The sequence below is a fragment of the Micromys minutus genome (genome assembly GCF_963924665.1).
Source record: "Micromys minutus genome assembly, chromosome: 16".
Lineage (NCBI taxonomy): Eukaryota > Metazoa > Chordata > Mammalia > Rodentia > Muridae > Micromys > Micromys minutus.
In genome coordinates, this window is record NC_137985.1 from 47808093 (window position 1) to 47834752 (window position 26660).

At 44.0% G+C, this 26660-nt stretch overlaps 1 protein-coding gene and 1 pseudogene across 2 annotated transcripts in view; both read left to right on the top strand.

Annotated features, from left to right (window-relative positions):
- PTPN9 (protein tyrosine phosphatase non-receptor type 9) overlaps window positions 1–14928 on the top strand; it is a 68874-nt gene extending 53946 nt beyond the window's left edge. The window contains exons 8-13 of the mRNA XM_080929844.1: window positions 857–950; window positions 3544–3610; window positions 10088–10166; window positions 11089–11239; window positions 13039–13246; window positions 14098–14928. Of these exons, the coding sequence (XP_080785970.1) occupies window positions 857–950; window positions 3544–3610; window positions 10088–10166; window positions 11089–11239; window positions 13039–13246; window positions 14098–14312 (814 nt within the window). The 3' untranslated portion in view covers window positions 14313–14928. The remainder of the gene's footprint in view (window positions 1–856; window positions 951–3543; window positions 3611–10087; window positions 10167–11088; window positions 11240–13038; window positions 13247–14097) is intronic.
- Window positions 4808–5857, top strand: LOC308430639 (non-histone chromosomal protein HMG-14-like; annotated as a pseudogene). The gene has a single exon. The product of its transcript is annotated as a non-histone chromosomal protein HMG-14-like (transcript).
- Window positions 14929–26660: the final 11732 nt, after the last annotated feature.

Here is a 26660-nt window from a genome sequence, read left to right on the forward strand (position 1 = left end):
GATCTGATGCCCTCTTCTGGTGTATTTGAAGACAGCGACAGTGTACTCACACGTATAAGTAAATCTAAAAAAAAAAAAAAAAAGTAGAAAAGAGCCAGGTATTAACGTAATTCCAAAGATGATGGGAAAATACATATATATAGAAAAATCCAAAGTATAAACATCTCCAGGTCCTGTAATCAGACCAGTACTTGTTACTACTGTTTTGTGGTGTTTGTTTTTTTCTTTATTATGTAAAAGAATTCATTATGAAGCTGAAACAGCTCCCAGTCCTCACCCTCAGTTCTTTCTTCTTTCAAGCAGATACACAAATAGGTCCTAGAATGAATATTGTGTATTTCCAGCCATTATGCTCACACAATTATATATACATATGTGCCTATAGTATAGAATATTGTTGAACTATGGTCTCGAACTGTATATGTAGTAAGTTTGATGTTGAGCTTCTGGTCTTCCTGGCTCTCCTACCGGAGGCCTGGCCTTACAGGCATGTACTACCACACCTGGCTTATGCAGTAAATGAAGAGCCAACCTTCTGTTTCGTGCATGTTAAGCAAGTGCTATTCTAACTTAGGTACACCCCAGCCCTTCAACAATATAAGGTATTATTATTTGTGGATGGTCTTGGCTAAGTTTTTAGTTTTTAATCAATAATACATCTAAACAAAAATTTTTCAGAGCTGTTGAGGATATGCAAGCACTCTTCCACTGAGATTTGGTCCCCCTTCGTTTATCTTTAGAGAAAGGATCTTGTTTAATCCTGGCTGTCCTGAAGTTCTGCATGTAGCTAAGAATGACCTTGAACTCATGATCCGAACACTTCCCCTTGTTTTAATTTGCCTCTTGTTTTCTTCAGGTCTCCAGGAAACCTAGAGAAAAACAGATATGGAGATGTACCATGTCTGGACCAAACACGAGTGAAGTTGACAAAACGAAGTGGCCACACTCAGGTAGATAGACAAATGCTGTCTTTTTCTTAGCACCATGGGAAATTAAGACTCTTTCAAGGCGAAGCTTAGTATTGTGCTGCAGTTGCTGAAAGGGACTTGACACCAGAGAGATGACATTTGAGTTCTGATTTTGATGTATTCTCTGGCTGGAGACAGTCCTTAAATACCCATGTCACCATACCAAAGAGAATAAATCAATTTTGTTGTGAATGCTGACAGTCTGGTTTATTATGAGGTTTTTGTTGTTTGTTTGTTTGTTTCTTTTCTTTATTTTAAACACAGGGTCTCACTACATAGTCTTGCCTGGCCCGGAACTTGCAGCATAGACCAGGTTGACCTTTAACTCAAACAGATAAGGCTGTTTCTGCCTCCCAAGTACTTCCATTAAAGGTGTATACTAGCCTGGTCTACAGAGTGCTCCAGGACAGGACAGCCAAGGCTAAGGAGAGAGACCTGTCATTTGTAGTTTGTGTCTGTGCATGTGGGCACATGTGCTACAGTGCCTGTGAGGAGGTTAGAGAACAACTCTTGGGAGTTGATTCTTCTTTCCACCACATGGTTCCAGGGCTGAATCCCTCCTCACATTTTGTAGCAAGTGTGGTTACTTTGTTTGAGAGGGCTACATAACCTTCCCAAAGAAAATGAGTAGAGTGAAGTCAGCTAAACCCTGGGCCGTTGGATGGCCCAGCACCTCAGGGCATTTGCTGCCCAGCCTCACAACCTCAGATCAATGCCCAGAATCACATGGTAGAAAAGAGAACTTGACTTCCCTCGAGTTGTCCAATTTTTCATATAAGTGGTATGGTACACAGGTGTGTGCATGTGTGCCCAAGCACTCACCTACACACGAACTCACCACAGAAATAATAAACGAATGTGAGGGAAATCCTAATCAAGTAAACAGCCCTTCCTTCTCCACAACTTACTATTGATTATAGTTCCCTTTTCAAAATAAAGAAAATTAAGAGTATTTATTTAACATGACTTGCATTATAAATATTTGATATATTAGCCCTTACTTTGCTTGAGGACGACTTTGAGAAATCATGGATTCTGTTCTCACAGTTTCTTGACCCTTCTATTTCAGGCATTCATAGTCCTGCCCAGAATTCTTTTTCTTCTTTATGACAGATAGCCAAGCTGTTTACTCACAGTACTGCTGAAATTGCCTTAATACATTCTCTTCAGGAGTGAAAAATAATGATCGAGTCAAATATACCTGGGGTTTTGTTGTTCTGTTCTGTGGAGTGCTGTCACCAGTGTGTATAGCAATAGCAGAGTTCGGTAGGTTTGAGTGAACCCCAGTGTGTCAGAGATTTTTCTTCCTCATTTACCACAACGGCAGCTTTGTTTATTTACTTACTTGTCTATTGAGAGTCTCGTGTAGGCCAAACTGGCCTCAAACCTACTATGCACTCCAGGATGTCCTTGAACTTTGGTCCTCCAGCAAGTGCTAGGATTACATGTATACAGCACCATAACCGGTTTTCTGTTTGTTTGAATTGTGATGCTGAGGAGTGAGCCTAGGGCTCCATGCTTGCCAGGCAAGCTCTCAAATCACCAAGTCATAGATGCAGCCTAGATTTACATGTTTGAAAATTATGTGTCATTTTTAGTTTCAGTGGTGTTTGTTTGTTCTTATCTTCTGCTGCTATGATAAACACTGACTTTAAAGCAACTTGAGGAGGAAAGAGTTTATTTGGCCTATACTTTATGTTACAATCCATCATCAAGGGAAGCCAAGGCAGGAACCTAGATTCAGAACAGAAGCAGAAACCATGGAGGAATGCTGCTTACTGGCTTGTTTCCCTACAGCTTACCTAGTTTGCTTTTATCTGAGAGTTTATCTTAACACTTTTCTTTGGGTCTTTATTTTATTTTGAGGTGTTTTGTTTTTATTTATAAGTTTCATTTGTAAAGAGAGGATCTCATTATGTAGCTCCAATGGTTTAGAATTGACTATTGTAGACAAGAGTGGCCTTGAACTTGATGTGATCCTTTAGCCTCTGCCCCTTGAGTGCTAGGATTACAAGCATATGACACTATGCAGGACTTAAATTTATGTTGAAAGGGTTATTGTGAAAGCTATCCATCCACCCATCTGTCTGTCCATCTGTCCATCCATCCATTTAACCATCTATTCATCCATCCAGTTATCTATCCATCTAGTTATCCATCCATCCATCCATCCATCCATCCGTCCGTCTGTCCATTCACCCATCTGTCTGTCCATCTGTCCATCCATCCATTTAACCATCTATTCATCCATCCAGTTATCCATCCATCTAGTTATCCATCCATCCATCCATCCATCCAGTTGTCCTAGTACATTTGCCAAAGTGAAGTAAGTGGCCCACAGAAGCACTCTTCCACTCAGCTATACCCCTGCCTCCTCTTTACTCCCTTTCATTACCAATAAAAATATCTCATGATCCACCCCATGTTAAATTGGCCCTGTTACTTTTCATTTTCTCTTTGACAGGAAGAGAATATCCACACTTTGAATTGCATTTACCCAGCACATACATCATTTTTTTTTTGAGTCAAATGGCATATGCATATTCTTTCAATAATGTCTCCCTTTTAATATTAGACAGATTACATCAATGCCAGTTTCATGGATGGCTACAAGCAGAAGAATGCTTATATTGGTACACAAGGTAAGCTATTTTAGCCTTACATGGTGATTTTGTGGCTACTGTGCGTGGTTTCTCATTTCAGGTGATTTCTTGATTTTAATTATTTATATGTATATGAGTATTTGGTCTGTAAGTAAGTCTGTATACCATATGCAAGCCTGGTGTATGTAGAAACCAGAAGAGGGTGTCAGATCTTCTGGGGTTATAAATGGTTGTAAGCCATCAAATGGGAACCAGGAATCAAACCTGTGTCCTTGGCAAAGGCAGCAAGTGCTCTTCACCACTGAGCTATCTTTCCAGCTCTTATCCCCAGCTTTTATGTAGGTGCTAAGATCCAAAACCTTGTCCTCAGATTGAATAGCAAGCATTCTTAACTGTTGAACCAACTTTTCAGCATCTAGATGATTTGTGTGTGTATGTGGTGTGTGTGTGTGTGTGTTTCACTGTGTAGTCCTGACCAGGCTGTCCTTGAGCTCAAGAGACCCACCTGCTTCTGCCTCCACAGTGCTGAGATCAACAGTGCTACTATATCAACTATATCAACTCAGATGTCACAATTTTTAAAGGAAATTTGTTAAGAACACTAAAATCCTGGTTTTCATAAAGTTCAGTCCTTGAAGAGGACAGATAAGTTTAGAGTTTCAATTCCAGAAGTACATAGAAACTCACTACAAAGGGAAAAAGTAGCAATTTAACCTATAGTGTTACTGATTGCCAGCAAGGTGTTTGGACTGTGATTTAGTCTAATAATCCAAGAGTTAGAGCATCAGAATTCAGTAGTCTATAGTCACACATATATATCATGCCACACACATGATCAAAATATGAATGTAATTTAGTGATACAGCACATGCCTAAAAGGTTTGCATTTGATCTCTACCATCTCAAGTAAATAATAACAATGGTCAAAAGAAATCTAAATCTAGTTATGAGTAACAAATAAGTCAAATCCAGATTGTTTAGCACAGAACAAGAAAACTAGCTTAGGCTAGGCATATTGATACATGCTTGTAATCCCATGACTCAGAGGTGCCCAAGTTCAAAGCCTGCATACTGAGTAGTTAGAGGCAAGGCGGGACTTACACAGCAAGATCCTATCTTGAAAAGAAAAAAAGTAAGAGTCTCAAACTCTTCAATGTTAATGTCATGACAAAAAAAAAAGAAAAGATTCTAGATTACTAAAGAAAGAACTAGGCAGTTCGTGTGGTGGCGGCTAGGCAGTGGCAGCTCCGTGACAGATCCGGCGTTGCACGTGTTACCCACTCGCGCCGCCACGATGCCCAAGAGGAAGGTTAGCGCGGATGGAGCGGCGAAGGCGGAGCCCAAGCGCCGCTCCGCGAGGCTGTCGGCCAAGCCCGCCCCAGCCAAGGTGGACGCGAAGCCGAAAAAGGCTGCGGGAAAGGATAAAGCAGCAGACAAAAAGTGCAGATAAAAGGGAAGAGGGGAGCGAAGGGCAAACAGGCTGAAGTGGCTGACCAGCAAACTACAGATTTGCCTGCAGAAAATGGAGAGACGGAAAACCAGAGTCCAGCATCTGAAGAAGAGAAAGAAGCCAAGTCCGACTAAGCACCCATCATGTCTTGTCAGTGGTCCCTGCCTCCCTTCTTGTACAATCCAGAGGAATATTTTTATCAACTATTTTGTAAATGCGAGTTTTTTAGTAGCTCTAGAAACATTTTTAAAAGGTGAGGGAATCCCACCTCATCCCATTTTTTAAGTGTAAATGGTTTTTTTAAGAAGTTAAAAATCATTTGCTGGTTGTTTATTTTTGGGTACAACCAGAAAATAGCAGGATACTGAATCAGGAGAGGCTGTGACTGTCTCGGGGGTCACCATAACATTCCGTAGAGGGGGCTAGTTTTATATCCTACAGTACAAAGCATACTAAAGGGCGGTTTGGGGTCTCAGTCGTGTATTCGTGTCTGGAATATTTTCCGTGATATCTGGTCCCGTGTTTCTAGTAGAACCATTTTGTAAGTAAACCAGTCTTTGGTCCTTGCCCTGTCAGAACTTCGATGCCTGTGGTTGTGGCAGTCCACTTTCCTAACATTTGTAACAATGTGCTGTGAAAGATGGGAATTTTGAGTGTGTTCTGTATGTGGCATAAAATTGAGTTGGTACTGAGGATTATGAACATTTGGTTGTTATGTGAGGTCTTAGGGAAACTTGCCACATTTGAGGCTGAACATCACTGGAATAAGTTCAAAGAAAAACAATATGTAGCTCTTCATTTGTGTACATGAACACAAATACTCTTCAGAGTTTGGGTACTTGTGATAAGAATTGGAATGTCTGTGTACTCTGCTCCTCAACCAATAAAATCTCAGTTATGAAAAAGTAAAAAAAAAAAAAAAAAAAAAAAAAAAAAGAAAGAACTAATGGTCAGGTGGGCTTATGATGTACCCTCTATAAGGAGGAAGTGGTATTAGACAAATTACTGGGACAGCTGTAGACTTTCTGTCTGTAAGGCTATGCTAGTGTTCCATTGGATGTGACTATAATGATAGTGATATATATGAGGAGTGAAAAATATGCATGTGCATATATGTGTACACACACGGCAGGGCTCTCATCTACTGTAGGCTCTTTGATACTGGCTGTGTAGCAAAGGATGACAGTGAACTCCTGATCCTTCTGTCTCTCCCTTCCAATTGCTAGGTTTACATGCAGGAGCTATCATACATAACTTGAGTGGTCTGATGTTTACATAGATATACATATATACTATTAATATTTCTAATGTCATCTCTTAAAACTATATATTTCAAGAGCATAATCTGATCATTAAAGTAAATCTGTAAGTTTTATTTTAGTGTGTATGTGTGTGTTTAGTTTAGTTAAACAAACTGAAACCCAGTTGGTTACTTTGAACACACAGCTAGTAACAGAACCAGAATTTGAATCCATGTCTGGTACAGAAGTTCTCAGTGGATTGGTTCTTCTGTGTCAAAGTAAAGCAGTCACTTTACATCTTTAGAAGTTCAGTTATATGTGTGTGGTATAGCATATGCTCACACAAACATATGCACACACACATATACAAACAGAAATATACGTGTGGGTGTGTTTATTTTTCTGTGTGGCAGATCTAGAGGAGAATGTCAGGTGTCTTGCTCTGTCATTCTCCACCTTGTTTCTTTGAGACAGAGTCTGTCACTGAACTTGGAGTTAGGCTGATGGTAACCAAGCCCTAGAGAGCTTTCCTTTTCCTCCAAGTGCTGGAGTTAAAAGCATGTCCACCATGCCTGCCTTTATGTCTGTTCCTGGGATTTGATTAAGGTCTTCATGGTTGTATAGCAAGAATTTTTACCCAATGAGCCATTTCTTCCAGCTTCTTTCTTTTTTATTTTCAGGCAGCCTTTATTGGTTTGGAGCTTGCTGAGTGTGGTGTTACACATCTGTGATGCTAGCAGAGGCATGGGGCTGGAGAGTTGTTGGGTACTAGGGATCACATGCAGGTCTTCAGGAAGTAAGCAAATTACCAACCATGTAGCTCTGCAGCCCCTTGGTGTATTTGCTGTTGTTTTGAAATAGTACCTTTTGAATAGTACTCAGGGTCTGTCCAGTGTGGTACTAGGCAGATACAGGTTCCAGTGAGAGGCCCCATCTCAAAACAAAACAAAACAAAAACATCATGAAATGCAACACAGAGGTGGGTGGCAGCCAAAGTTAACCATGAAACCACGGTAACCATGACTTCTACATCACAGGTGAGAGGCTATTCCTACACATGAAGGACTTTGACAAAAGTAGTGGAACCTTTGAGTTTTCCTCTCTGAATTAGCCCCTGATATTACCCTGCTTCTCAGAAAACAGGGAAAACAAAGAACTATCCTGAGGAGGTCTTGCACAGATATTTGTTGCAGAGTGCTCATTATCGTGCTGGTCCTAATTATAACGGACAATTTCCCAAATGGCATTTATCCTCCACGTCTATTTACTGAAATGGGATTTTCCTTATGTCTGATATAATATGCTATAATTTAAATGGTTGAAATATTTAAGATCAGCCATGCCATCTAGGGCTTAGGGGAGAAAAAGTCCTTTCCATGTCCTGGTCACAGAGAGCCTAGAGAAAACCTGGGCACTTAAAAATAGATAAAGGCCTGGAGAGATGGCTCAGCATTTACTGCTCTTCCAGAGAATCAGAGTTCAGTTCCCAGTGACCATATGGGGAGGCTTACAATGCTTGCAACTCTAGGCCCAGGGAGTCTGACCTCTGCAGGTGTCCACACACACCTGCCATGCATTCTTACATCCAAACACACACATACACAAAAGTAAAATAAGTCTTAAAAAATGGAGTGGTATTACAGGAGAGGGAAACAGCATAATGAATGTAGCAGAGTCAGAGATACAGTGTGTCTGTATGCTATTCTTTTTAGTTTTAAACTGATAGGGGAAAGACATTTCAGAAAAATTCATTAGAATGGTGTTAGTAACTTAGACCAAAAAGTGATAAATTCCTCATCACACTGAAACTTCACATAAAAAGACAGGGGAGAGGGCAGGTTTAGGAAAGACACTTTCTTTTTTAAAGATTATATTTATCATATATAAGTACACTGTAGCTGTTTACAGACACACCAGAAGAGGGCATCAGATCCCATTACAGATGGTTGTGAGCCACCATGTGGTTGCTGGGATTTGAACTCAGGACCTCTGGAAGAGCAGTCAGTGTTCTTAATCACTGAGCCATCTCTCCAGCCTGGAAAGACACTTTTAAGGGCAAAAAATTACTACACGTTTTTGTCTGATAACTTCTGAGTGAGGATGGAAATGAGTGTGTTAAAGTTGACTTCACCTTTGTTTGTTTGTTTGTTTGAGATAGGGTTTCTCTATGTAGCCCTGGTTGTCCTGGAACTCAGAGATCCATCTGCCTCTGCCTCCCAAATGCTAAGATTAAAAGCATCTGTTCCCACCAGTGGCTTTTCCTCCCTTCCCTTCATTAGTGTGAGCGTGCTGCTGCTTTTCCAGGATATTCTCCCCCTTCCCTTCTAGACAGGGTTTCTCTGTGTATCCCTAGCTTTTCTGGAATTCACTCTGTAGCCCAGGTTGGTCTCAAACTCACAGAGATCCACCTGCCTCCCAACTGCTTGGATCAAAGGCATATGTCACTCCTCCTCCATGTGACTCCAATTTTTGAAATGAATAAATAATTTAAAAATACCGAGATGACTTGCACAGAAAAGGTTACTTGGCCTGGTGACCCGAGTCAAATCTCCTGCACCGTGTAAGGTAGAAGGAGAAAACAAACCTAAAGTACAAATTCTGAGCATTCGGGTCCTCTCACAGCCACATGTGCCCGTGGCAGGCCTGCCTACCACATCATCCCCCCAACCTCATAAACAAACCAACAGTGATGATGATAATTTTAACCATGAACACTAGAAGTCCTATTATTAGAGATAAGAAAATTGAGAAGGAAAACTGGGCATGGTGGCACATGCCTATATTTGGATCACAAGTTTGAGGCCTGTCTGAGTTATATAGTAAGATCCCATCTCACAAGAGAGGGTAGGTACATAAGTAAGTGAGAGTTCTGAAGACGACTATGTCCCTGTCCTAAGGAATTTGAGACAATGGGACGCAGAAGGAGCCTGACTTAGTAGTTAATGTATTGTGAGGCTGAGGGCTAGTGAGGTAGAAACAGAGCTGGTGGAACAGACTTGACACTGTTACCATAGATGTGGTTGCTGAGGCTCCGTGCTTCAGGCTCTGAGAGGGCCTTTAACAATGTTCTTATATATGGCTCACCTGGACTTCTTTAGAATCTGAACATTCTCTTTCCTTTTAGTTTTGGTATAGAGTCATTGCATGTATCTTTACATTTATTTTTATTTTATGTGTATAGGTTTTTTGCCTGAGTGTATGTCTCTGCATGACATGCATGCAGTGCCTACAGAGACCAGAAGAGAGCATTAGGTCCTCTGGAACTAGAGTTATAAAAGCTCTTAGCTGCCACATGGGTGCTTAGAATTCAATCCTGTTCCTTTGAAAGAGCAGCAGGTAGTTTTAACCAAATATATGTTTGTGTGTGGATACGTGCATGTGAGTGCAGGTCCCTGTAGATGCCAGAAGGGGGCATTGGATCCCATGAAGCTGGAGTTGCAGGCTGTTTTGAGATGCCTCATGTAGGTTCTGGAACTGAATTTAGGTCTTCTGCAAGAGCAGTATAAGTTTTCAACTGCTAAGCCATCTTTCCATTCTTGTCATCCTGTGTTTTTAATAGTCACCCATACAGAGATGATATGGTTGGTATGAGAACCTCCCTGAATAAGAAGAGACAAGGCACATATGAATCCTTGTAATCATAGCACTTGGGAGGTGGAGACCTGAGGAACAGGAGTTCAAGGTCATGTTGGACTACATAGTGAGTCTGAGTGTGTATGAGATGCTGTTTTAATCTGTGCTTCAGAGATAACTATTTAGAAGACAAGTCTAGAAAGACAGATATATTTCTAAAGGCCTGCTGTCCTTCCTCTCCTTTCATTCCAGGTCCTTTGGAGAACACCTATCGTGACTTCTGGCTCATGGTTTGGGAGCAAAAAGTTCTGGTGATTGTCATGACCACCCGGTGAGTTAGTCTTTTATCCATAGATTCCCTGACCTTTAGCTTGAATGATTAGGAAAGCCGTGCCACATCTGTAGTTAACATGCTAGGACATGGTGGAGATGGGATAGGGACCCAGTGCTAGTTAGAGCCTATCCTGGGGCTCTGGCCTTATTCACTAAAGGACTTGCTGGGAAATGCTGGCAGCTCACCTTTAAACTGCCTTTTGTCTAAAGAGGAAAGGTGCCTTCCTGGCTGCTGAATGACCAGTTCCTTTTGCTTTTCATTTCCTTCTTCTTTTGACTGCTATTCTGTTCATTCATATCTCTACCTGTATGGGAACAGAAAAAAGAAGAAAACAGAAAGCTCTGAATAAAGGGATGTTTAAGGAATTTCATATTTTATTAGTTTCATTATTAATTATAACTCATTTCAGATGGGGAAGAAAAAAGATATTTGCTCCGTTCTCTTCCTCAGGGCATTGTTAACAGCCACATGGAGTTGGGAGACGTACCACCTCAAAGTTCTCTGAGGCCACTCAGAAGTGGTGAGATGCAGTATATGGACTTAGTTACATCCAGGAATTGTGTCTTTTCCATTCCTGTGTCAGCCAAGGGCCCTCCGTGGAGAAGAAACTGAGTAGCTACTAAGGTCTAGGCCTTACTATGTTTTTGCCACTTTATGTGACAAATAAATACAAGGAGGGATCAGGAAGAGACCAGAAGATACAGTGAATGTACAATGGATGTCTGCTAAATGTATACATGTAAGAAGCTGTTTTAACACCTGTTTAGAATGAAGAGATATCCTACTTTTTCTGTCAAGCACTAGAGACTGCAGGAGCAGTGCAGATCACATTGCTGCCTAGCAGCTCAGCAGTTTGTGGTGGGAAGCAGCTTACTGCTGGTTGAAGAGTAAAGGCTTAACTTGCTCTGTATGTCTTCAGCTTTGAGGAAGGCGGCAGGAGAAAATGTGGCCAGTACTGGCCTTTAGAAAAAGACTCTCGGATCCGATTTGGCTTCCTCACGGTGACTAATCTAGGAGTGGAGAACATGAACCATTATAAGAAAACAACTCTAGAAATCCACAACACAGAGGTAAATCCAGGTTTCAAAGCTCCTTCACAGAGATTCTCATCAAGGGTGGTGATGTACACCTTTAATCTCAGCACTCAGTAAGAAGAGGTGGATATCTATGAGGTCAAGGTCAGCCTGGTCTATGTAGTGAGTTCCAAGCCATCCAGGGGTACATAGTGAGTCCCTGTCTCAATAAAACAAACAAACCACAAAGAAAATGTCTAGAGGGAATAGGCAGGATTTTAGGTAGGTAATAAATAGTGCTTGTTTTTCTTGGAAACAAGATGCTCAACTAAGAAGCCAGTTATGTAGTGCCCACCTTTATTCCCAGCACTCCTGACACAGAGGCAAGTTAATCTCTCCGAGTTCAAGGCCACCCTGCTCTACATAGTAAGCTACATATAGAGTCACTTCCCACAACCCCCTTTGAAAAATAAAAATACTCAACTCAGAACTAATAAAGTTATCACCTCAATGCCTAAGAGTGGCATTAAGGGGCTGGAGAGATGGCTCAGTGGTTAAGAGCACTGACTGCTCTTCCAGAGGTCCTGAGTTCAATTCCCAGGCATGGTGGCTCACAACCATCTGTAATGGGATCTGATGCACTCTACTGGTGTGTCTGAAGACAGCTACAGTGTACTTATATATGTAAAATAAATAAACAATTCTTTAAAAACAATGGCATTAGAGAGAAATAAAAATCCCAGCATTGGGAATCTGGAGGCTAACCTTCTTATCCTTCCACACAGGAGGCTGAGGCAGGATTACAAGTTGGAAAATAGCTTGGACTACACAGTATGGATCTCGTCTCAGAAAAACTACATTAAGGGGCTGGAGAGACGATGGTTCAGCTGTTAGAGTACTTGCTGCTCAGTGGTGAGGAAGACAGTTCAGATCGTAGCACCCATCATGCCTGTCATCAGATCTAGTGGAGGCAGAGGCAAGAGACTCTAGGCTTTCTGGTTATGGCCTAGTTGAGGATACGTGGCTCCAAGTTCAGAAGAGTAGGTGGCATGTGTTAGAGGACACCTGACATCCTTCCCTGGTCTTTATGTGCACTCATGAACATAGATGTATAGGCACTCACAAAGAAGCAAGTCAGTAAGTAAATAAATGTCACTCTTTTATTTGAGACAGTGTCTCTGAGTCTGCAGCCTTGTCTGACCTGGATCTCACTTTGTGGTTAGACCAGGCTGAGCTCAAATTCCTAGAGATCCATCTTCCTGCTACTGCTTTCTGAATTCTGTGGTTTAGAGGTGTTCCCCACCATGCCTGGCAATATATTTTTAAGGACGATTTTTTTTTAATATTATCATTTAATTATGACATTTTTCCCTTTCCTTTTTTCCCTCCAAACCCTACCTGCTCTTTCAAATATATAGTCTTTATTTTTACTATTTGTTATTTCATGTATATACATATATTCACAAATATATATTTATTTGTAAATATAATCTGTTATATCCATATAATTGCTTCTATTATGTTCTAGAGCTGACTGTTTGGCACTGGACTATTTGGTATGTCCTTCTCTGCAGGACACCTGGCTAATTTTTTTGTCTTGTTTTTAACAATAAAGCAATAATATACAGTAATAATAATTTAATAATAACTATAATAAACAAGAAATGTGGATCCTGTAATATAACAACTTGTCTTCCCAAACATGTAGCCATTACTTTGGGTTTGAAGTAGAAAAGCAATTGTGAAGAAAGTTGCCAGCAGCAGACAGGATCCTCTAAGGTCTTATAACTCTGAAAAGCCAAGGGTAGGTAGAGTAGACAGGAATGGTGGCATTAACTCTCTTCTTTTCATGTAAGGAGCGGCAGAAACGCCAGGTGACTCACTTCCAGTTCCTAAGCTGGCCAGATTATGGTGTCCCTTCCTCAGCTGCTTCCCTCATTGACTTCTTGAGAGTGGTCAGAAACCAGCAGAGTGTGGCTGTAGCCAGCCTGGGAGCACGCTCCAAAGGGCAGTGTCCTGAGCCACCCATTGTGGTCCACTGCAGTGCTGGCATCGGCAGGACAGGTACTGTACCTCTTAGACTGATGTGTCCAGAGGCGGTGAGGGTGAAGAGGAGGAACTAAATGCTTAGGGCATGTCTGATTAGAGAAAGAACTCACTCATTCCCTTAGTGACAAGCCGCTATGATAATCAGTTTTTAAGATCCTTTTGTATTCCTTATGCTGGAGATGCTGCTTGCCAAAATGCATGTTTTATAATCCAAGTTCTCAGGGTTTTTCATCATCATGGTCTTCTTTGGACCTTAAGAACTGTCATCAAGAGTGTGGTTCTCTTAGAGGCGTCTTCTCCCTGTGCTAGTCTTGCTCCCTCATCCCTACCCCGTGCCTTTGTTGTTGTGTGTGTTTTTGAGACCAGGTCTTACTATGAAGTCCAATCTGACCTGGAATTCCCAGCACTCCTCTTGTTTTAGCCTCCCAAATAATGGGATTATAAGTTTGTGCTGCCTTGCTTGGCCTCTGTGTTCATTATGCATGCTCCATAAGCTGCTGGCTTTACTAGTTCAGAGGTCCCTTTGGGGAGTGATCAGGAGAACTGTATTTGTGTTAGACCTCTGGAGAATTGTGTTAGATGCTCTAGAAATTGGGTGGAGAAGTACAGCTGCACTTTCTAGTATTGAAGAAGCATTCCTCTGTGTCACCTACCTACTTACTCTTCTGTTATCCTGAGAGAGAGGACATCCTCATTTCCCTGGCCTTTAGCATGCCCTGTGATACTCCTTCCAAGTCCTTTTAGGCTTCAGTTCTCCTGCCATAAGACCCTGTGCCCATGAATTCCTGTACTCAGTCTTGCATGGTGATTTGGCAAAAGGAAGACAGGAGAGGTACACTCATGTAATCATTTCCTTCCATCTTCAGGTACCTTCTGCTCACTGGACATCTGCCTGGCACAGCTGGAGGAGCTTGGCACCCTTAATGTGTTCCAGACAGTGTCACGCATGAGGACCCAGAGGGCCTTCAGTATCCAGACCCCTGAGCAGTACTACTTTTGCTACAAGGCCATTCTGGAGTTTGCAGAGAGGGAAGGCATGGTTCCCTCTGGTCACAGCCTGTTGGCCATGGACGGTCAATAACTGTTTCACGAGTTTCCACCTGCTGGTCAGCCTTCCTTCAACTACCCTGGACACTGCTGAGCCTATAGGTTGCCATCAGTTATGCTGAAGCCATGGATCAACCTCTCTCTTCTGTCTCCCCGCGCACATGTGCACGCAAGGCAGCCTTTCCCTTTGGCTAGATAAATGTGGTAAACTTGCCACTAGAAAGGGCCAGCAGCAACGTGTTCTTAATTTCCTAGCACCTGCTATCAAAGTGTGCCTTATCAAAACCAAATTGTGGCTATTGATTTTTGCCAGGGTCCCTGAGGTAAGTGGGGAAGGACCCCTCCCCCCACCCCCATCCCCCAATGCCATTCTTCTGGACATTTCCTTTCCTTTGCTATGATTTGACAGGGAGGTTTGGTGAGCACTCACCTTCCTATCCAGAAAGCTTGACCAAGTTACATATTCTAGAGAATGTCCCGAGTGCCAAGCACGTTTATACATAGGGCGTGTATTCTAGTCTTTTCTGTCATTCTGTGTGTGTGCCTGTACGTATGTGCACTTATGTGTATGGATCCATATGTATGTGTGTACATAATATATACTGTATGTGATTAATTATGGCCGTATACTATAAATACATATACACATATACTCTTTGTAGAAGTTTCTGGGGTTTATGTTGCAGTTCAGCATTCCTTGCTTCTTGGACCCTGCTGATTATTCTGGACTGGCTGGGGTTAGGGATCATGGCTCTCATGTTGTCAAACAGCAGAGTAATAAAAGACAACACATACTTTTTTCTGGGCCACAGGCCCTCTTCCTTAATGACATCTTTCCCTCTGGACTCTATGTTTGTTGGAGCCAAAAATACTGACTTATGGTAACATTGGTTCAATTTAGCATGGGTGTCCTTCATCTAACAAATTCTCTGTTTTCTTTGCTGATTTGGGGAACAGACCTCCACTGTGATTCCAGACTCTGTCTTATGACCCCCGAGATGGGGACCAAGGCTAGAAATGAATTTACAGAGCTGCCAGAGCCCAAAGTAATCGGTACGAAGTTTTAAAAGGTATAAAGGAGAGCCCAGAGTGAACAAGAGGAACCTACCATGAAATTCCCCTCTTGGGAAGACAAACTGGGGCCACTTTTTCTTGTGTTGGAAGATACTTTTCTTTATGCAACTCTTCCTTGTCTACTGAGATGCCCAGCTCTCCTCACCTGCCAGCCTGCCAGATCCTAGACCTCAAACTGGATGGGGCTATGTCATTATAAAGCATACTCCCTTTGCTGGATGAGGCTGTTCCTTGTAATCCCTGGTCCTCTGCCCATACAACTTGTTCCTGCCTTTCCCCAGTCTGATTCGCCAGGAATGGAATAAAGAGTTCCCAACACTGTGTTCCCACAAAATCCCATAGAACCCCTAAATCTTCCCTTACTCCAGAAGATGAGGTTGGCAGCTGGTCAGAGCTCAATAATTTTATACTGTAATAAGATCTTTGAATGTGTATATTCTTATTTTTTACAATCATTTCATTTTGTATTTAACATCAATGGACTGAGTCAGATTCAGTAAATAATTGTAATGTTCATATTCAATATCTTATAGTGGTACAGTTTTGTATTTACCTATAAATATACCAACATGATTAAACCCTTTTAGTTTCATCAATCTAACAGTCTGGGGTTTGGGAGGTGAGGAGGGAGTCCAGGAGTTGGTTCTGGACAGATGGGGAGGCATGGGGTGGAGAAGATCTAGAACTTCAGTATCTGAGACACAGTTCTGAGTGGTGCCTGTTTGTGCAGGCAGTGTCTGTGTAACAGCTGAGCGCTAAGTGCTTTGTCTTCTATGTCACTTCACTGAAACTGCAGTTTACACTGTCACTGTCTTCAGATCCACCAGAAGAGGGCGTCAGATCCCACTACAGATGGCTCTGAGCCACCATGTGGTTGCTGGGATTTGAACTCGGAACCTCTGGAAGAGCACTCAGTGCTTAACCACTGAGCCATCTATTTCTCCAGTCCCTGAAGCTGCACAGTTCTAATGAATATCCTGTTCTTTCTACATGTCTCTCTCCCATTTCTCCAGTGCTGGAATCACAGGCATGTGCCCCCACACTGGGCATCTTTCACCTAATTCTGTATAAATGAGAAAGATGAGGTCTGGGGGAATACAGTGATTTGCTCTACAACTGTAACCCAAGTTGATCTGCTTCTCAAGTCTGCAGACTCTTGGCAGCATCAGAAACTGAATGGTGCTTATCTTTGGAGACTTGGGAGACTTGTGCTGTTTTTGTCCTTTTAGAATGTAATTGGTTTTGAAATTCTAAGTGGTCCATGGTTTTGCTTTGTAAAGTTTTTTGTTTTTTTTGTTTTTTTTTTTTTGTTTTTTTTTTTGCTTGAGACAGGACCTTATCATGTGGCCTAGGCTGTTTAAGTCGTAGCAATTCCATCTCAGTCTCCAGGGGCTGCTTCTCCCAGCTTAGGTAAACTAACATTGAACCCTTGTTCCTTGTATTAGACCAGAGAGACCACAGCATCGGTGACATTCTCCCAGATGGGGATCTGATGCTCTGTCCTCAGGTTCGCATTGTTTCAGAGGGTTCATGATTCCAGAGAAACCCCACAAATACTCTGCTGCTAGTTTTTCTCTCAGAGTAGAATCAACATTGGCTCTATAGTCTTCGAATTACATGCCTTCTACCTGTTAGCCAGTCAAAGCTGCCCCACTAAACTAGCTTGGCCTATATAATATGCAAATATTAGGGTGTTGTAAATAACAGTAGTGGAAATTCACATCCTAGGTCCTGTTCAGAATACTCTATAAATATGAACTCATTCACTCTCAACGACTACTTGAGACTAGGTACTGATAGAAGAAAACATTTGAAATACCATAGTTAATTTGCTATGTCTGTGGACCTGTATCCCAGAGAACCCAAGGATCTGTTTCCTTATCTGCCAGCACATTTTTCTTGATGTTCTTACCTTACACGAAGACTAAACTGTTGGATGTGATGGACTGTGACTGTGATCTCAATGTTGGAAAGAAAGGGGCAGGAGGATCAAGAGTTCAAGGCCAATGTTGGCCTTATCCGTAGTAGGAGCTCACCCTAGGATATGTGAGACATTGAAGAAAAAATGGTAGCAGATTAAGACGGAATCTCAGAAATTTGGAATCAGAGAGGTTATGCTGAAATTTGAAATTAAATTACAGAAATACTTAGGGTTGGTGAAATACACAGGAAACAGCATTAATAATTCTAAGAAGCCTGGAAAAGGTAATTCAGAGCTGGTATTTGTTGAAGTATGCTGTACTTTGCTCAATTCAAAGTTGTGCACCAGTTCCTAGGTGCAAATTTCTGGGCCAACTCACTTGGTGGTTGAGTGAATACAAGTGACCCAGGCATTCAGATGGCTATTTAAGTCATATCTCCAGTTCTGGGCACAGTCAAAGATTTCCTGAACATTCAGTAAAACCATGAGGAAAAAAAAGGATTCCATAGTTTCTCCCCAACTGCTATTATACAGTGCTATCTTTATTAATTTATTTTAAAAATTTTTTGGTAGCTTTTAAGTTTTTTTTAAGAGTTATTTTTTCATTTAATGTATGTGAATACACAGTTGCTGTCTTTAGACATACCAGAAGAGGACATTAGACCTCATTACAGATGGTTGTGAGCCACCATGTGGTTGTTGGGAATTGAACTCAGGACCGCTGGAAGAGCAGCTATTCCTCCTGACCCCCACCTGTGAAGAGATTCCCCCAGCATCTCCAGTGTAGGAGCTCTGCCATTTCCAGTGTCTGTTATAATGTACTAGTCGATGGCAAAAATAGGATTGTGGGATGGGGAGGCTGAGATGTGTGTGTAGCAGGTGGACTGTGTGGTATCAGAATCCCAGGGCGAACTGGCTCTTGCTCATAAAAGGATGAGTCTCTGGGCAGCCCCAAGTGCAGGAAGCTGCACTTTATTATTAGTGTGACCTGAGGGAGCTGAGCTGTGAGGCTAAGGAGGATGCGCTGGCTAGACAGGTTTTTTTTTTTTTTTTAGAATGACTGAGGTCTTTAGTGATTGTGAGGTTTTAACCTATCCAACCCAACCAAGTCCTAGCCTCCTTCATTAAACAGGACTACTTTTAAGCAATCATATATTATGGTCCACTGACCCTAAAGGTCTAGTTTGTTAGAATTCTCAGACCTTTCATTAGGCTGGATTAGCTCCCACTTTAGCTTCCCAATTTCCTATTTTCAACCCCCCCCTTTTAGACTGTTGCTATTTCTTTCACACTTCATGTCTTTTCTACTTGGTCCCCAAGTTGGATAGAAAGGGCCAAGTGTGGATCTTTAATTCCAGTACCAGGAAAACAGAGGCAGGTGGATCTATGAATTTGAGGTTGGTTTGGTTTACATAGCAATTCCTAGGACAGGTAGGGTTATGTAGAGAGACCCTGTTTCAAAAACCCAAACGAAACAAAAGAGGTACCCTCTATCCAGTCTTTTTGTCTTCTTTGTTGCTTCCTATGGCCCAATACATGTCTGAGAACTAAAAATTAACTTGGCAAGCATCCTGGCCTCCTAATTTAAGTCTTATGTCTTGGGCCTGCGTATCAGTCCACCAGCCACAGTTAGGCAGGAGTAGAAGGCCCACCAGCCCAGATGTCAAGCTTAACCTTTAAACAGGGCTTTGCACTGTGCTGACCTAAGCAGAGGAGACTGAGGTCTTCTCTACAGAGTCTAGCACTTGGGATGTTGTTAGCCATAGCCTTCCTCCTTCCATAGTGCCTGCCTCCTAGTTCAGTTAAACGTCATTAGGCTAAGCCTTGGAGGTCCTAGCTAACTTCAGTAGACTCTCACTAGGGAAGATAGGTACTTGGTGGGAGCTATGGTACCTTCTTAACCATTTAAAGTAGTTAGTGTGTTTCTGATGGCTACAGGGACTCAATGACTAGAGTCACTAAAGGCCCCTCACTGCCTTCCCTGTACCTGTATACCATATTGAAGTCTAGTGGTTTTCTAAGCCACTGCAGAGTTTTGTTTTAAAACCTTCAAGTCTGGCCAGATGCAGGGCAAAGGTCACAATCTCATCTTGTGGAGTCTCTTCACTGCTTTCCTGACTTAAGTACACACCCTATAGGAGCTGCTGGGAGGAGGCTGGAGTGAATTTTGGAGGTACGTAGACAGTGCTTAGACCACCTTCACCTCTATCCAAGCTATACCTTTGTCTCTCCCATAGTAGGCTTCTCATTCAGGGGAACCTGTTATAAAAATTACCACTGGTCTGTAAAACAATGCCAGATAAACCAGGGGAATATACTATTTTTACTCTGTTTTCCTAATTTAGAATAATAGAGACTCTGAGCAGTTAACTAATGCTCAGTGAGAAGACATTTCCAGGTACTGCAAACTCAGTCTTAAAAAAAGTTCCAATTTTCCAATAAGAAATAATGCAGTTTATGCAACTGAGGATAGGTAGTTAGCTAGAGATCAGAGTTTTTTCTTTGAGGTCTGCAATGCCAAAGACTTTGCACTTAAATGACCAGGAGGCGAGCATGGTACTTTTGAGAAAGAAAGAAAAAGTGAAGGCTTCTTGACTGTATGCTAAGCATATTTATTTAAAATTTTCCAGCAGTCTAATGTAGTACAGAATCTTACTAATCAACAGACAAACAATTTGCTTAAATAATCTAGCTAGCAAGTGGTTAAACATTCTGATTAATGGTTTTGAGGGTTCCCCTCCTTCTAGCTTGAATCTAGGGGATAGGCAGAAGGATCAGAAGTTCAAGGTCACCTTTGTCCAGTTCTAGACCAGGCTGGGTCCAGTCCTTAGGTCCTGGGAGTCAGGGTGGAGTCTCAGTGTCCTCCTGAGAGTGCTGAGCTTGGGGTGGTGAGCAGCTGTCAGCAATCACTGGGTAAAATCCCTCACTGAGTCTTCAGGCAGGAAGATCACAAGCTCAAAGTCCATGAGGTAACTAGCAAGATCCTGCTTCACATTTCTGTAAAAGTTAAAATGAGCTAAGGACAGTGTTCACATTTGCATTACTAGTATTGGGGACTCATGAATTCCAGGCCATCCTGGTGTATGTGAAACCCTGTCTTTAAAAAAATATAAAGTGTGTTGGCAGGGGAGGGCTTGAGAGATAGCTAAGTTTTTGCCATACAAAATGAAGACCTGAGTTTGATTTAGAAGTCAGTTTGGTTGGCAGATGCTTTTACCTCCAGCAGTAGGGAAGAGAAGATGGGCCAGAGATACTCTGATCTGTGAGTTCCTTTTTGTGAATGAGGGTGAGCATATCTCATGTCCATGAAATAGAAGGTTCTGGAGTGACAGTTTCAAGTATATATAATGGGTTAATAGACTGGAGTCTGTGTGGCTGGTAGACAAATTTTATTTGAATATACTTTTTCTAGAACTGTTTGACAAACTGTTAAGAATTAGGTAGGTAAGGTTTGTGCTTCAGGAGGGAAGGCAGGGTATTTTCTTCAAAGGCATCAACTTGGATCGTAGTTTGAGTATATGCAGAAACAACATATGGGAGAAGGAAGAATTTCAGCATTTGGGCTTAGATCACATGAGCTTGGCTACTTCTTATAGGTGAGCCCCTCCACTGTCTGAGGCCTTGGACTTGCAGGGTATTTCACACACAGGCATGTGGTTTTTCCAAAGAGGACACACATCCAGATAGTTGTACCTTCACTAGTTGTCAAGTGAGAAATGTTCAGTGTCCATGTAACACTGAGTCAGAAACAGTTACTGGGTTCCTCCTGGTGCCCTCTGACTGCACCAAATACTGAGACTCCAAAGCTGAATATAGTGGTTGTCCTTAAGGGCTCAATCTAAAGAGTGTTCAGAAGGGTGCATCAGCCATATCTTTCTCCATAATGAGGGTGGAGACATAGCTCAGTGGGTAAGAGCTTTTGTTGCTCAAGCATGAGGACCCAAATGTAACTTCCCAGCTCTCATGTAAAAATCCCAGTATGTTTTTTTACATACATACCTGTAACCCAAGAGCTGGGGAGTAGCAGATGGGGAGGCAGAAGGATCACTGGAACTTGCTGACCAACAGCCTAGCTCCAGATTCAGGAAAGACCTTGTCTCAATAAGGTAAGCATTGGTAGCAGGACACTTGACATCCTTCAAATATGCATTGGTGTATGCAGTACTCTATAGGTGTGTATGCTGGTACACATATGTATATGTTTTCATTCACACATACATGTGCGCACACAAAATAAGTACCTTTATATACAGCATTCCACTTACTGTTCAGGATAGTCAAATGCCTAGGCTTCTGGCCTCCACTGAGATTCAGAAACTATAAGGTACTAATTATATTGACCCCATAACAGGGAAAGAATTATCTTTAGAGAAGGCTGAGCCACAGATGAGGATGGACTAGTGGAGCCGACCCAATGGGACTCAGCCATGTGCTTCAGCTCACTGACACGGTATCAGCTACAAGTTGGTCCTCATCCTAGGGAGAATGAACACTGACTTTCATGGCTCTGTCAGGCCTCATGCAGAGCCCACTGGCCTCATCTCCTGGCCTTTCCCTCTATACAGTTGCAGCTATTAGCTACGTTCTAGTTCCTGTGTACCAGGCGGAATGACCATCGCCCTTCCTAAATCTACTTAACACCTGCCCTGTCTCCATCAGTGACAGCTTCCCACATGGACTCCAGTCAGGGAAGGGTCCTCACATTATCTTTAAGGACCCTTTTTCTGTATTCTCATGATCTCCCTCATCTTTCTGGGAACTGAAGCCCTGACCTAGGAAGGGATTTACCTCAGCACAACACTGGCTACACCGACCCTCTTTCCTCTAGTAAACCACAGAAGGCCACTGCCCACTTCTGTTAACTACACTGAACCAGCTACCTCCTCTTTCTTGGGATTTTCTCATGTATAATTCTCGTTAAAAGAGATGAGATCCACTATGTAGCCTAGCCTGGCTTTAGACTCAAGGTCTTACTCCCTTTGCCTCCCAACTGATGAGATGACAGGCATTTACCACCATATCAATCGTAGTAAAATTCTCCTAAATAACTGGGTTGTTGGGATAGTTGTTTCCTGTTCACATCCTACCTGATACCCAAACCAACTCCTTTTCTTCAGTGACCTCCAAAACAAGTGGTTCTGGGAGGTTGGGCTATAACTCAATTGTAAGAGTGTAGTGCTTGCCTAACATGTATGATGTACTTGGTTTGATTTCCAAAACCACGTGAAACTGATGTAGTTGTGACAGGTATAATCTCTTCTTGGGGAGGCTGAAGCAGGAGAAAATGTCATCTGCTATGAGTTTGAGATCAGTCTGGGCTACATGACATCCTGTCTCCAAAGCAAAACAAGCAAAAGAACATGACAACAATAAAACCATTTCCCATTCACACCGAGCGCTCTCCGCTCAGCTCTATAGAACACACGTTACTGATAAATAGCAAATGAAGCAGGTAGGAGCTTCATCTGAGGGCTGTTGAGAGTAAGGAAACCTTTCAGGATTAGGTGATAAAGGGGGAAAACTTTGCCATTGCTTTTCCTAATCTATCACCCAACCCAGGATATACATTTGTTGCCTATAAACTCACCAGTACAACAGCCTCTGGGTGCCACCCTTTGTTCAGACTTCTCAGAATCCATTGAGCTGCTAGGTAAACAATTACCCATGTTGGAATGACTGTGGATCACACACACACACACACACACACACACACACACACACACACACACACACACGAGGTTGGGGAGAGAGGGAGGGAGGGAGACAGAGACAGACATGGACGGGAGGGATAAGGCTTTGCCTTACCTCCTGCTCCTGCAGCAACTATCAGAGGTGTTTGGAGGGTAGCATGAATATTCCAGCCAGTTTAACATTGCACTAGATAGCAGACAGAGTGAAATATCTGGTTCACACCCCATACCGCCTCAGACAAGTGCCAGTTTTCCAGGCTTTCGGGTTTCTTGGCTGAAAGGCATCTAACAATGTAGACTGGACACAGGTTCAAGTCAAACAGCCAGGAAAGTCTAGACGTTATAGCCAATCGCTACTTACCTCTAAGCCAACCAAGTGCTAACCAGGCCGGATCCTGCTTAGCTTCTCAGATCTGATGCGTCCAAGTGGTAGGGCCAAAGAAAGGTACAGATTTCTCTTGACCCAGCTCCTAATGGGTTGAGTGTGTGAAAGAAACTGGGGCCGGGTAGTTAAGATGCACCTCCTTTAGCTTCCACCCTGCGGAACTCTGAATCCCAAAAGTCCTAGTCTGAAGTCCTCGAAAAACTCCAAATGGCGGTGTGGGAGATGTGAGAGCCTCTGCTTTGGAGGCGACTCTTACTCCTGGATAGTTTTAATTATTTATTTTTATTTTTGTGGAGGCTGGGGGCGATCAATGAAGGGGAAGGGGCGGGGAGAGGGAGGAGGCGGACCTAGTCGGACTGACGTATGCGCAGGGAAGCCAATGGCTGGTGGGGGGCGTTCCCTCCCATTCAGGACTCCTCGCCTGGTTCCGGAGGTATGTTAAACAGCTGCTTTTAATTTGGTCTCCCCAATTTCGGTAATTTGGGGGGCTAGTTCTTTGGCTGCTTGCTTTGGCTGGCTTAACTCTGTGTGGGTGCCGCGGTCCCCAGGACAGAGCTACAGGGAGGCTCGGAGTCTCGCGGCCGAGGTAGGCTAGGGGCAGGCCAGGAAGGAGAGCGCTTGGCGCCGCCCGCTCGTAGTGTTTCCAAGCTGGGCTGGAGCGGTGGGGAGGGGGCTGGCCCGGCCTGGGTCGCCCTTGCGCCGGCTGCGCCGCCCAATTTATTTTACCAAGCAGTCGGTTTCGGTAGGTCTCGGCAGCTCATTGGGGAATGGGCCGGCAGAAGACCAACTGCTCTTGTAATGCTTTTAAAATATTTTTAAAAAATATTATAAAGAAGAAAAAGAGGGAAGAGGGCCCTGAATGCGGCGAGCTGCCTCGGCAGGGGGCGGCGGCGGCCGCAGCCAGGTCAGTCGGGCCCACCGAGCTCACGTTGTCCGGAGTTGGTCGACCGCTGGAGTTTAAGAGCAAGCCGGGCCCCGCGGTCTTTCTCCGCTAATCACGATGGGCGAGTGTAGCAGCCGCCCTGAGCGTTTGTTTCTGCCGGCAAACTTGGAGGGGTCGTGGTCGCGCTCTGGGGACGCGCGGGCAACCGTGGACTCGCGGTTGTTAAGGACTCTGGGGGCGGGGGCAATGCTGTATTTGCCAGAGGAGACCGGGGGCGGGAGAGGTTCCAGCCACTAGCCTGGGAGCCGCCGGTGTGTCCGAACTCCCGAACCACGGCAATCTAGTAAGTATTCCGGGTCAGAGCCGGCTAGGCTGCGACCCGGCGTGGAGCGCTTGCTGAGTGTAGAAAAGCTCTAGGAACTCGGCGGATTCAATTCGCGGCCCCAGCTGATCCCCTCTCAAACATGGAGCTGCCTCCTTCCCCGCCCACCTCACGGCGGCGGCGACTGCCCCCCTCTGCCCCCAGTAGTGTGCTGCCGGGGCTCCCTCTTCCGCGAGGTGCCGCTGCGTGCCACAGGGCCGCGTACGGGGTGGGGGCAGCCTTGTGCGCGCGCGCGCTCACGAGGGGGTGGCCTGAAAGGGGCAGTGAAGGTCGGAAACTGGGAAAACAGACTCCACGCTTGGAATAGGGAAAAGGAAATGCATCAGCGGGCGGGGAGGGGCGCGCCTGTCAGCCGGATGGCGGCTGTGGGCCGAAAGGCGGGGCGCCGGAGCAAATTGCGGACAGTGGCGGTGCTGGCGGGGAGGGGAGGTGCACGGTCAGTCCTCTAAGTGCGCGGCCATCTCTGCCTCCGTAGCCTGGCCAAGACTGTTTACTATCTCCTGCAGGGAGCTTGTGCAACCGCCCTGGAGGGGACCCGAGAGGGGCGGGGACATTTCCTCTTCCACCCACTTCGGGCTCTCCAAAGGCTCCGCCTTCTCTTGTCTTTCACTGGTTAGATTCGAGTCCCTCTTTTCCTTCTTGTGTATGCATTGGATGATATTCTCTAGAGCTCCGCCTATCCGGAGGTTGGACTGGAGTTTAAGTTGCTAAAAATTTTTTTCTTCGAAGGGCGGAGGGAGGATTCCTGGGGCTTAGGTGAGGTACAAGCCCCCGCCCCTGCTTCTGATTGGTGAATTGGATAGGCCTTCCCCTTCTGGAACAAGCTTGGAGGGGGACGTTCTCCTGCTCCCTGCCCCCCCTTTCTCGTGAGCGCGCTCGGCACATGGTTGAGGCCCTTCTATCTCCCTGCAACTTCCCTCCCGCCCGGAAGTCTCAGGCTCCGCGCCCTTAGTTAGGGGGGCGGGGAAAGCCTTGGAGGCACACAAAGATTCTTCCGAGTCTAGAGATCTGCTAGCCCTCGAGGTGAAGCCCGACTATTGCTCTGTGGCTCTAGAAAGCGTAGCTCCGGGGCTGCTGCACGAAGGAGAGGGAGTTCTACCCTCTGGCCCGGTCGACTTTTGCCGTTTTTCTCTGTGCCCCTTGACTTCCTTAAATTTAAGTTTGAGAAAGCTGGGATATTGGCCGTATCCTTAATTTCTTGTGCAAAGCAATCGTGATCCTTAGTCGGCGGAATCTAAGATTATGACAACCTAGAGATGGAATCTTAGGTAGGATCTACGATACCTCGGTCTCTTCAGTCAAGGGAAGTCCGGGAGGCCTATTTCTAGCAAGAATTCGGGGATGTTCGTTGATACCATGGTGGGAGTGCTGTATATTATATGGTAGGTAGGTACCTAGTTTGGTGAGTAAGGCAGTTCAGTTAAGGATAGGCATCTGTCAGTTTTGGCTTGCTGCGTCAGCCTGGGACGATTTGGCTGTTTGTTTGTTTGGTTTTTTTTTTTTCTTTATTTCTTTTTTTTTTTGTGTGTGTGTGTGTTTTTTTTTTTTTTTTTTAGGGCCCTGTCCTGGAACTAGGCTTGGCTTGGTTACCGGTGTGGCTGCTCCCACCTGTCGGCCACTCTTGGAGTTCACAACTCCTGACTCTGGCCTCAAGGCGTGAAGCCATCCTAGGAGTTAGACCCACCTGTTGCCAACACTTGTTTATGGCAGTCTTCGCAGGATTACAGGAGGGCCTCATTGGATTTACGAAACGGTTCCCGGTGTCGTGTCTCTTGGGGACACTCGACTCTAGGGGGGTGGTTTTCTTTACTTTGCTCTAGAGCGCGGGAAGACGAATCCCGCATAACTTTTCGTGGCACAGCGAAAGCCCCCCCAAAGCAAGATCGGCATTGGGCCCACGCCTTATTGGTGTAAAAATAAAAGGAACTAGGTATCTCAAAGCACTTTTTATGTTCAGGCATTGTTACCTACCCAGAAGGCTTAAAGACCGCCATTAACTCAGTCTGCCAAGGATGTTATGGATGCGCGCCCCTCCCCTTTTCTTTTT